This window comes from Taeniopygia guttata, chromosome 2, assembly GCF_048771995.1.
Source record: "Taeniopygia guttata chromosome 2, bTaeGut7.mat, whole genome shotgun sequence".
NCBI lineage: Eukaryota > Metazoa > Chordata > Aves > Passeriformes > Estrildidae > Taeniopygia > Taeniopygia guttata.
In genome coordinates, this window is record NC_133026.1 from 90,655,468 (window position 1) to 90,667,598 (window position 12,131).

The window sequence follows — 12,131 nt, forward strand, 5'->3', positions numbered from 1 at the left end:
ACACCTCATCAGCCCCCCACATCCTAAAAGTAGGCGAATCGTGACTGCATCCCTTCCCAAGAAGGGAGCGGCTCCCCGGCTGCCTCTCCCTGGCCCCCACACTTCCCGACCGAGACCACCCTTCCCGTGCCGGCCGGTGCCGCCGCAGCCCCACGCCGGTCGCCGGCCCGGACTGCCGCCTCATTGGGGCCACCCGAGCCGCTCAGCCACCGCCTGCTCCGGCTGCCCCCCTTCGGGCAGGGACCCTCCACCTCCAGCCACTCTAAGCGAGACCGGAGGCGAAACTCCGAGTGGGAGCGGTGGTGGCGGGACCACTCCCGGTTCCCTTCCTCCGCGGGCTGAGGGGTGGGGCGGGGGGCGGCGGGCACGGAGTGGCGAGGGCGAGCGGGCGGCAGCCCCTGGCCGGCGCCGGCTGCGCGGCCGGGCGAGCGGCGGGTGGGCGGAGCTGCCGCTTTAAATGGGTCCCGTCCCGAGGGGCGGGGAAGGGGCCGCTGAGGGGAGGGGGGGCTGGGCGCGCGCGCGCGGCATCGCCCGGCGCGGCAGCGGAGCCCGGGCGGGCGGGGAGGGCGCGGGGCGGGGGCGGAGCGGCGTGAGGGGAGCGGCGGGCACGGGCTGCCCGTGCGGGAGCGCGGCGGCGGCAGCAGCGGCGCGGCTGGAGGGGGTCCCGGCCCGGCTCACCCGCTATGGCCACGTCCCCGTGCAGCAGCAGCGGCGTCTCGTCGTCGTCCTCGTCGGGGCTGGGCGCGGACGCGGGGCTGGAGATCCGCACGCGCTCCGTGGAGCAGACGCTGGTGCCGCTGGTGTCGCAGGTAGGAAAATCGCCGCGGGAAAACGACTTCCCACCCCCTTCCCCCCACAACCTTCGGGAGGCTCTGCCCGCCCGGGACCGAGCTCGGCCGCCGCCGAAGTTTGCGCGCTCCGGTCGTGGCGCTCCGTAGCCCACTCTCTCCGGCTGCTCTGAGCCTGCCCCCTCCCGCCCGTCCCGGGATCCCGCCGGCTGCGGGCGGCTGCCGGAGCCGGTGCCGTGTGGGTGATGCTGCTCGCACGCCCGTCCCCGAGAGAGACTCCGAAGTTCCCCGCAAGGTCGCGGGGGAGCGTTGCATAACGCCGGGCGCTGCGGTGCCGCTGACGGTCCGAGCCCCGGGACGCCGCGGCGGGTGGGGGCCGGAGGGACGGCCCCGCCGCCCGAGCGCTCCCGGCTTCCCGAGCCTCCCGCCTGCTGGCTGCCCGCGCGGGAGCGCGCTCCTTCCCTCCCGGCTCGCCGCGGAGGGAGCGCTCGTCTTCCAGGGGCTTTGGCGGAGCTTTGTGTTTTCGCGGTCTGGCCTGAGCGTTGCATTGATTGGAGCTCCTACTGCACCCCGGGATCGTGCCCGGTTTTTAAGAGGTTCAGTAATGGACAAACTGTCTTGAGAACCTTTTAGCATGTCCCTTACAGTGCTAAATGACCTTAAAACCCATCCAAATCGGGCTTTTCATTGCTCTGCTAAGTAATTATATGCAGTCACTTTGGCGTTGGTGGGTTTTTTGTTGTTGGGGTTTTTTTCTGACATTTAGTTACAAAATTGGCGTTTGACGTACTCATTAGAATTTTTTTTTCTTGAAAAATAGTGTCTGAAAACAGCACAGTGTTTGCTAATAGGATTTTTGTGCTTTGAACACTGATCAAAAAAGTTAGCAACTCAAAACCTATCTGTGCAAAATCTTCAAGCAATATGTAACAGCTATACAAAAAGAACTAGTCCCGGTGAGGTCAAATTGTGTTTATATTCTCATAATCTATCTGGAAACAAACTGTGGTAAGCTTTGTTTTGCATTTGTATGCCTGTGCTGCAGGGAGGGTTTCTAATGGGTAATTGTGTTTCTGTGCGCATCATGGTAATGTGTATTTTCTTTTCTGTTCGGAGAAATCAGTCAGTACAGCAAAGCCCTTCAAAGGGATTGAACCACTTGTTCCAAGGCAAAGTAAAGTTAAATGAATTTTCAAGTCCTGAAACAACCGAGATGAAATAGGGAGACCTCTTTTAAGAAGCTTAAGAGCAGTCAGAAACACATCCAGTTGCAAAAGCTGAATTTAGTTGCATATCTTAAATTTGTACTTTTAACAGATTTATGTGAAGATGTTCTTTGGATTTCTCTAGAGTACTGTTTAACAACAATGACCTTATTACCTTTGCAGCAAAACTTGCAGACAAGTGCGTCATGTATGATTTTTCATTATCCACAAAGCTTGTGACAAGATCTTCCAGAAGGGCTAAGCAGCTTTCACTTCCCTCTATACCAGGTGTCTGAGCATTTGTGAACACCAGAGCTCAGTGTTTTCCTGCTAAGGTGCTCCAGACTTGAGACAAGTTCCTTGAAGTGCGAGCGCTGAGCTCTGTTCAGATTCAGGCTGAAGTTGCTGATGGTGTCGGCAGTAGCTCCCTCCCCCTGCCTGGTAAAAAGCCCCACTTACTGTAGTGGTTTATCAGTTCTGCCTGTACTCATTCGTTGGCTTTGTTCGGAAATTTATGCAAAATGGTGTTTATAGAGTACTTCTTAGTCTCAGAATTTGCTTGTAGATTCTGCATAAGCTGTGCATGCAGTAACCCTCAGGACTTTGTTTTCCTGCTTGTACAAAATGCACTTGCAACGAGCTTTGTTCCTACTGTCAAGTTAACTTTACAGTTTACCCTTTTGTTAAAACCTGAGAAGCGCTATGTGATACTTGTACACTACTGAAAAAATAGTCAGAATGTTCCTGCTGCTTTTCACTACTTATTTTAAGCAAACAGGAAACAAAAGGTGCCTTGTCTGACAAACTCACTTTCCGTCTCTCATGTGGGACTAAATCTTTTCTTAAAGCAAAAAAAAAAAAAGCTGCACTGATTTTTATTTAAATTCATGTACTGTATTGTACATCATCATCATTGTAATATTGTAAGCATGTGTTTGCCTGCTTGTTTTTCCTCAGCAATTGTGAGGGTTGGTTTTGTTTGTGTTTTTTTTTCCTTATAGACTGTGTTGTAACAGAGTACATTTGCTATCAGCAGTGGTATAAGATTCTGATTTTTCCAGCAGCAGAAATTACCCTTAGAATCATTACTGCATGTACTCATTAAACCAATTAAAATTGGTTTTAAAACTTAGAGTATTTACAGAGTTAAACTAGATCTGTTCAGACCTTGATGTGGCCCATTTTTAAGAGTGCCACAGATGACAAAGATGACAATTTTAAGCCACAGTATTAAGCATATTTGCTTCTTTTTCACTGTCTACATTGCTGTACTGTGAAAAGAATCATTGTGCAGTATTTTGCAAGGCATGTGGCATGCAGTTCAGAAAACATGGCTTCTGGGGTCAAGCACCACAATTTTCTTTAAAGTAAGCAATATTTTCTTCACTGGGATAGGTGTCTTTAGTTCAGTTTTCCATGCATAAATACTATGGCATTCTTTAAAAGTCTAGACGTCTCTGTCACTGCTGCTACCCATTTCCAGTCTAATTATTTTGGAGTTCATTTTTTTTAATGGGAAGTTTTTGGCAACACATGTCAGGAAGGGTGTTTGAAGTGGTCAGTGCTGACTCATTTAATAACACGTCATTTAAACAGTTGAGGAAAAGCAAAGACAGTCAAAAAGCACTTTTCAGGATGTGGCTTCCGCAGCTGCCATCTTGTACCTGTTTGCTAGTGTAGGAGCAGTCGGGTACCTTCACAGCTGTGGGAGTTTGTCTAGATCTGTTCTAGGGAAGCATTCTGAGAAACAGCAGAATAGGTATTTGTCAACCTTCACAGTCAGGTACTTGGGAAAAGAGGGAAACTTTGAGATCTGTCTGCCTGGAGAAGAGAAGACTCATTGGAGCCTTCTAGTACCTAAAGAGGACCTGCAAGAAAGCTGGAGAGGGACTTTTTTACAAAGGTGTGTAGTGATAGAGCAAGGGGCAATGGCTTTTAGCTGAAAATACATATGTTTAGATAGATGTTAGCAAAAAATGCTTCTCTGTGAGGTTGGTGTGAGACACTGCAGTGGGTTGTCCAGAGATGCTGTGGGTGCCCCATCCCTGGAAGTGTTCAAGGCCAGATTAGATGGGGCTCTAAGCAACCTGATCTAGTGGAAGATGTCCCAGCTCTTGGCAGAGCAGGAATGGAACTAGGTGACCTTTCTCTTACATCCCAAATCATCCTATACTTCTATATTCCCAAAATAACAAAGTCACTTTTCACAGTTGAAGGTGACCTATCCTCCAGCATCTGGAGTGCAGACCAATATGATTACAGCTGCTCAACTTTCAGAAAGCCCATTTTGTGATAGGCACTTTGGAGAATGATTGTGTGCCCACATGTTACTGGACACATTTTTCCAATTTTCTTGGTATAGGAGATCCTGCCAGAGGTGTTGGAATTGACCTGATCTATATAGTAATAAATAAAAACTTTTAAGCTTTTCTTTTATTTTAGCTACAAAAAGCCCATGATACCAATGCTTCTGAATGCTGTTGTTGTCAGTGTTAGTCTACATAAGTTAACAGTGCCTTCAGGTGAATGAAACAAACCTGTTCTTTACTGTCATATTGTTTCCTTGCTTTTTCTGAAGCTAGCTAAAATAATTTCCATTTCAGTAAATGTTATATAATGTTATGTAATGTTTGCCAGTGTTCTGTTTTTCCAGAAGTTTCTGGAGTTGTATTTTAGATCCCAAAGAAGAACCCACAGCTGATGTTTTCCTAATAATGTGAGAAGCTCACTTGTGCAGTTTTCAGACTGAAGGTATGACTTTAGAATAGCATTGTGCATCAAGTTAGAGGTCTGTATATAATCTGTAAACTTTTTTTTTTTCTCCCCCCCTTTTGGTCAATTTACAGGGACTGATATGGGGGCTGGTGCTGTTTAACATCTTTATTAATGATCTGAATCTTGGGGTGAGCATGGACCAGCATGTTCAACAGGCATGTGAACTTCCTTACAGCAAGCTGGGGAGTGTCTGATACTGTGGATAACAGGGCTGCTGACAGAGGGACAGGCTGGAAAGATGATATGACAGGAAATCTGTGAAGTCCAAGTCGTACAGCTGAGCCAGGGTAACACCATGCAGCAGTAGAGCCTAGGATCAACTGTCCTGAGAAAAACTTTGAGTGGGAATCCTGGAGGACATGTTGAATGGGGGTCAGCAGTGATGGCCAGCTGCACCTGCAGACTGCAGAAGTGATTCTTTTTTTGTTTGCCACTTGTGAGGCAGCATGGGGTACAGTTCCATGTCGAGTTCTGTGCTCCAGGGAAAACACTGGCATAGTGAAGTATGTGACATAAGGGGAGTGGTTGAAGGAAGTGAGCTTGTTCCACCTCAAGAAGAGAAGTGTAATGGTCTGTTAGTTTCTTGTAGAAAGTTAAGATGGTACTTTCCTCTCTGTATAATTTGAATCTGCAGTGATTTTTTTGTTTGTTTGTTTTTTGTTTTTTTTTTTTGTCTGGACAGTGGCAGAGTTTACCGCCTTCTACAGCTACCCACCTAATGGCAGGTATGGAGAAGACAGAGACAGACAGATCCCAGACATGTATGGTGACAGAAACTGGGACATGGGAAAGTCTAATGAGATAGGCAAAGATAAGAGAAGGCTTTTATCAATGTAAAGGAGTCCAAACACTGGATGAGATGTGCAGAACTCCTACAGAGTTTGCAATTTTGGAGATACTTAGAATGGATAAGACTATAAACAGCACACTAACTGGACATGGCTTGAGCAGGGAACTAGAGGAGATGATAGGAAGTTGCTTTCATCATAAGCAAGTTGGATTTTTTTTCACGGATATCTGTTTCATAATCAAAAGATCTTGCTGCTGAGGAGTAATGGTCAGCTCAGACCTAGCTTCCATAAGGAAGACTAAGAATGTACTTTGCCATCTGTATCACTTTGATCTGCAGTGATTTTTTTGGTCTGACATTTTGTTCTCTGGTCAGTGCTGCAAGATGTTTCTGCAATTCTGTAGTTAGATCTTATCTTTACTGTCCCAAATAAATTGGGATCACAACAGATCTTCATCATTTTATTACTTGCTTATCTCTCCTCTCTCTTTATGATTATGTGTAATAATATCCATGTTGTAGTACAGGTTTCTGTACTACAACTCTATCAAATTAAGTAATCATTCACTTTCTAATACCCATCATCTTCCTTTTCATCATTCTGTCTCTTGATGAGTTCAATATTCATACAAAAGATCTGCTTCTGTTTCTCTCAGAGACTTGTCTGATGTCTTTTGAAAACTGTGTTGTCAATTTTCTGTCTTAATTTTTTTCAGGTGATGTCTACAGAGAAATCTGGTTGTTTTGTGAGGCAATAATTCCTTGAAAAACAGTTTCATTAAATCTTTGTCCATATGTCATATTTATTTAAGTGTTCACTGCTTCTTTTTAAATTTTGTATTGATTTGATATGTACAAGTGTCAGGGCAACATTTGTAACTCGACTGTTGACCTGTTTTTAAGCAGGAGATTGCATGAGTAAGTGGATACAATCCATTGTATCTTTGAGACCCTTGAAATCTTAGTGAATAACATCTAATGTTGGCAAGTTGTTCCAGTTCAGTCTAAAATTTTCATATCATATTCTGCATATCACTTTGATTTCACACAGATTCTCTGAGTACCTCACAGAGGTACACATTCTGGAGTAGAGATTGCTTCACTTTCTTTTGCAGTTGAGCAGAATTATGAATAGCTGCTCTGCTCTGTTTTTATTTTCTGTCAAAACAATATGGCAAAACTGTGGTAAGGAAGTAACAGAGTACATCAGGGTTAAAACTCCTGAAGAAATGGACTGAAATAGCTGGTACATCGCTGTGTCTTTAGTGGAAAGGATATCATTCTCCATGGAACTGAAAAAGCATGTACTGTCCAAGAGAGAGATTTAAGAGAAGTGTAAAACTGCAGACATGGAATTCAGTGTGCTACTGTCAGTGCTACTGAGAACTGGCCTTTGGAATTTGTCTGTAGGCTAAGCAGTGGTTTTGGGGAAGCTGTTTTGTGGATTTGCTGGCTTTTGGAAGTCCTCAGATGGCTTCTCCAAGTACATTAATAACAAAAGAAAAACTAAGAGGAATGAGAAACTGTTGCTAAATTTGAGGTGGGACCCTGGTAACAGAGGATACAGATAAGGCGGAGTTACTGAATGCCTTCTTTGCATCAGTCTTCACTGACAACACCAGCCCTCAGGAATCTCTAACTCAGGAGACCAGAGTAAAGGAATGTAAAGCTTCTGCCTCCTCAAGGAAGATTGGGTTAGAAAACATGTAGGCAAACTTGACATCCACAAGTCAATGGGCCATGATGGGATGTATCCATGACTGCTGAGAGAGCTGGCAGACACCACAGCGAGAGTGCTCACAGGCATCTTTGAAAGGTCAGCGTGGTCGGGAGAGGTGCTGGAGGACTGAAGAAATCAAGTGCCACCCCAGGCTACAAAAAGGGTAAGAAAGGGGAGCCAGGGAACTACTGGCCAGTCATCCTCACCTTAATCCTTGGAAAGATGATGGAGCACCTCATTCTGGATGCATTCTCCATCCACACAGATGACAAGAAGGCGTTCCAGAATAGTCAGCATGGATTCACTAAAGGTAAATAGTACTTGACCAACCTTATTGACTTCTGTGATGAAACAACTTCCTGAATGGATGAGGGGAGAGCAGCGGATCTTTTCTATTTTGTCTTCAGCAAGACTTTGGACACTGTTTCTTGTAACATAGGCCAACTCAGGAAGTGTGGACTGGATGGGTGGACAGTGAGGTGGTCTGAGAACTGACTGAACCTGAAAGGCAGATCCCAGAGGTTTGTAATCAGTGGTACAGGGTCTAGTGGGAGACCTGTCACAAGTGGTGTCCCCCAAGTTCAATACTGAGTATTGTTTAAATTGTTCATCAATGACCTGGCTGAAGGAGCAGGTGCCTCCTCAGCACGTTCACTGATGAGACAGAGCTGGAGAAGTGGCTGATACGCCAGAGGGCTGCACAGCCCTTCAGAAGGACCTTGACAAGTTGGAGAGATTGGAAGAGAGGAACCTTCTGGAATTCAGTTGATTTTTGTCTAACAGATTTAAAGCAGACAGTCCTATATGAAAAGCACTGTTAGGCTTCTAATTTATTTATCGCTAGCTCTTTATTCTTGGAAGTCTACAAAAATGGGGGAAAAAAACCCACCACGTTATCCCTGGCTTTTTTTTCCTCTGCATCATGCATCAGTCTTGTATGTAATGTTTGTAGCCATAGTATTGTATTGCAGTACACACTCATTACATACCTACTGTTGAACTTGTTAATCAAATGCATTCTCTTTCTCAATTAGAGTCTAAATAGAAGTGTCTCATACTCTCTGGACAATATTTGTAATCTAAAGTGTATGTGTAGTCCCATTCCCTTCCTGAACTTCAGCCTTTAGTCCAAACTCACATTCACTTCGGCTTATTTGCATTTCCCATGCAGCAGATGCACTGACAGATTTGTTCCAGCAAATCCCTTGGCTGCCTTATTTCACTGGGCATTTTTTTGGTACCACTAGGTCTTTCTCTTTTATATGTCTAAGGTGCTGAAGGGTTCTTACATTGCTGGCTGGTGCCAGAGCTTGTGCGTTGCCCCTTATGGCTCTTTTTGGAGGATGAGAAAATTCTTTTTTGGAAAAAGTAGGATGATCCATATTTGTCTTTAGCTCATTGCATCTGAGGGGAGAAAAAAAATCTGCATGCTCTCGTTTTAATGTCTTTGTTTTTCTGTACATTAAAAATCCTGGTAATTTGAAAGCTTTGAAAAACTGTTTCTTGTCTTTTCCAGAATTTTCTGGCTTATGAATTAATTTGGTACTCACTTTAGGCTGGAAACTTGGCACTACTGTTGAGTAATAAAATTACGTATTGCGATGTAAAGGCTTGTGTTGGAACTTGTATGAAGAGAGGCAAAACCTCCTGCTAAAGTCAGAAGAGTTTACATCCTGTACAGCAGAGAGGCTCTGCCGTGGATCATATGCTGTAACTGCTGTGGGTCCGGAAGCATATGGTGCTGCCTGGGTATTGAGTTGCACCTTCGTAGTTCCAATTAGTCACTAACTCCATGACTCTTCTCCCTGCGGTTCCATAGGTATTGCGGGTTAAGTTGTGAGCTTCTGGTTTGTGTTAAGCATCTTGCGCTCCGTACAAATTCTTTTTCTGGCAGAAGCTCAGCTGTTACTCAGCCTACACTTGGTGCTCCTAAAGGAGCCTGATGGTTTCACTTCAATTTATGCAGAAGAGTAACTCTCAGGAGATTGTCATCTGGATGTAGAAAAGGTGATTATTTCAAGGTATCAATTGTATTTCTTGGCTGATGTGGTTGCAGGTTTCCTTTTAATGAGACAAGGTTTTAATTGATAGCTTTTAGTCATTGAAGCTAGGTCATTGTGAAATATTGAAAGAGAAATAGATTATCATTTACTGTTGTGGTTTATAAGGTATGCTGGGGAGGCCAGGAGTACCTTAGAATAACTTTAAAAGATAAATTAAATTATTTTATTGCATTAATAAATAATGATGTTACTATCACTAATTATATTTTGTTTTACAAGGAAAATTACGCTTGAACTTTTTATCACATGAGCAATGGCACTATGATGAAACAGCAGTGGTTTCAGGCTTTTTTTTATGTGAACCCTTGGATAGTAAAATTGGCTTTGAGTTAAGCTTGGCTGCTGCTTTATAATGTTCAATACCTTAGTCTTTGATATGATAAATGAGTCAGACTAACATTTCAAGTGGCTGAAGAAAGATGCTTTTTACTGACATAGCTGAAAATCAATTGCTTTTTTTCAATGGTATCATATCCTTTATATTTTTGTGATCTGATTAATGACTTCTGTGCAGATTAAACAAATTTTTGTAGTTCTCCAGTAGAATGAGCATTAAATCAAAACTACCTCTCTATGATCCTGCACAAGAAGAATTAGAGTAGCTTTCTTGCTATTCAGCATTGTTAACAGATGGTTTTAGACAGATTAGGTAGAGAAATCCCCAAAGGATGATTTATGAATTAATGATTCCAAACAGCTCTGATTATAGTTTAGTAAAACTGTTGTGTGGTACTATGAGCCTGTGGCTTTCTGCCTGGATTTATTTTATGTTTCTTAATTCATTAGAAAAGTATAACCCTTGCTAGATAGAACCTTAAGGTCTATTTTTCACTTATTGGGCTATAATGCATTTCATTAATAGCCTTGTTTAAAGCTAATGAGGTAAATGAGAGGTGATATAAACTGTAGAGCCAAGTTGTAACTGTTACTCTACTTTAGATAATGAATTGGATTATTTCTTAGTTGTATGCCTAAAATGAATTCTCAAATGGTAAGATTACTCCTAAGCACAAATCACAAAAGTATTTTATGTGCAAATCCCAAAGTTATTTCTGATGTGCATAAACAAATAAAAAAATGGTTTCTTTTGTCTTACAGAAACATGTTTTTTATTAAACAGAATTAATACAACCATTTAGAGCCATACAAATCCTATTAAGCAAATAATAAAGCAAAGTTGTTCTGTAGTAACATAATCTTCTCAGCATGTGAGGGTTATGATAGTATTTTTGTTTGTTTGTTTATTCACAGGCATGAAGAATGTTTACAATAGGCGGGTAATGCAGTCCAATGTTGCAAGCACTTAACATGTAGGAGTTAGACCAGTGCATGGAGCATTCCCTTTTAATTACCAAAGATTCTATATTGTATTTCTGTGTTTCATTTAAATATTCTTAAATTTTCCAACTGAATGAGTTTTTATTGCCCTGGAGCTCTTCAATGAAGCAATCAAAAGAACATACAGGCATTTTAGCATAAATAAGATGATAGTTCCTGGACTATATTAAGTTTATGTTTTGCACTCTTGTAGGTGTATAGTAGTTGGATTTGCATAGCATTTTCCAGAGCATACTGTACTTCTCAGTTAATCTGTAGAGCAAGTCTGTACTTTTCAAAGTGGAGTACCAGGTGTTGCTCTGAGCTGAAGTGGGATGTCAAAATGCTGCTAAGGAAGCCTTCTCTGAAAGAGGCTGCAGGAACTCTTCTGTCGGGAAGATGCAGTGTAAGAAGGATTGAATAGCTGGTATTCATGGCAGGGAAGCCACCTGCTTATGTACTAACAAGAAGCATTTTCTACATCTTCAGGAGCCAATCCAGTTTGAATAGAAAGAATTCTCAGATGCAGGTGAAATAAGTGTGTTGTCCCTGCTACATCCTTTATTACCATGTCTGAGTTTTTAGTTCCACAACAGTAGTGGTTTTTTTTTTGGTTTTTTTTTAATAAGCGGCTCAGAGCTGGCTCAGGCGTTGTTCACACAAGCAGTACAAGGTTAGGTACATTAACAGCAGCAAGTTAGGGGGAAAAGCCAGAATTACTGTTTGCCAGTCTCTGGTTTTGAGGTTACCTGATTATGTTAGTAAATAGTTATTTCTGAGACTTGCATCTCTCTGGTGCTGAAAACATGTCTGCATCTGTTTTGACCACATCTGAAAGTACACTTTAAACAATGAACTTCCTTCTGAGTTGGATTTTTTTAGGCTTAATCCTACCCAGGATTTCTAAGTGTGGAATGAAAAGCAGGAATTGCTTTTTTTATAAAATCTAGCTGTTCGGGTAAGAAAATACTGAAGAGCAACAGGAGGGGAGGAAAATGTACTGCCTGGTATGCCTGGAAACCCAATTGTTTGGTCTACTAGGCTGTATACTCACCTTTTCTAGTAAGGTAGTTGTGCATTTCAAGACAGCAGTTGAGTTAGAAAGCCAGTTTTACTTCTGAACACCTTTTGTAATAGTGAATGCATATTTTATGTATCCAGTGTGCTTGTTGATGCACATATTCTATTATGAGAAGAAGTTAAGTTGGACCTTGTTTGAAAAACTATCTTTGCCAACTCATGGTAAGTTGCTCCAAGGTGCAAATTTTGGTGCCAGCTCTGTGAACTTGCATACATCTCTTTAAAAAGAGAAGAAAGGTTAGATTTTAATTGTCTGAAAATGATCTTTTTCATGGTCGCTCATTGCTATAGAAATTCTGAAGACGCCTGTTTTGTGTGAACAGTGGGGCAGTCCTCTGACTTGCATACCATGTGGGACTAAGAGTAAACAAGGTACCTTTGATCATTGGTTAA

At 43.1% G+C, this 12,131-nt stretch overlaps 1 protein-coding gene across 2 annotated transcripts in view; it reads left to right on the plus strand.

Annotated features, from left to right (window-relative positions):
- The first annotated feature begins 559 nt into the window (after positions 1-559).
- The window catches only part of CTNNAL1 (catenin alpha like 1), a 59,378-nt gene continuing 47,806 nt past the window's right edge, over positions 560-12,131 (plus strand). The window contains exon 1 of one of the 2 annotated variants that reach the window (XM_030265826.4): positions 560-809. In XM_030265826.4, coding sequence (XP_030121686.4) covers positions 684-809 — 126 coding nt within the window. In that variant the 5' untranslated portion in view covers positions 560-683. Of the gene's footprint in view, positions 810-1,396; positions 2,435-12,131 lie in introns of those variants that run through there. The other variant, XM_030265827.4, reaches the window with a different exon arrangement.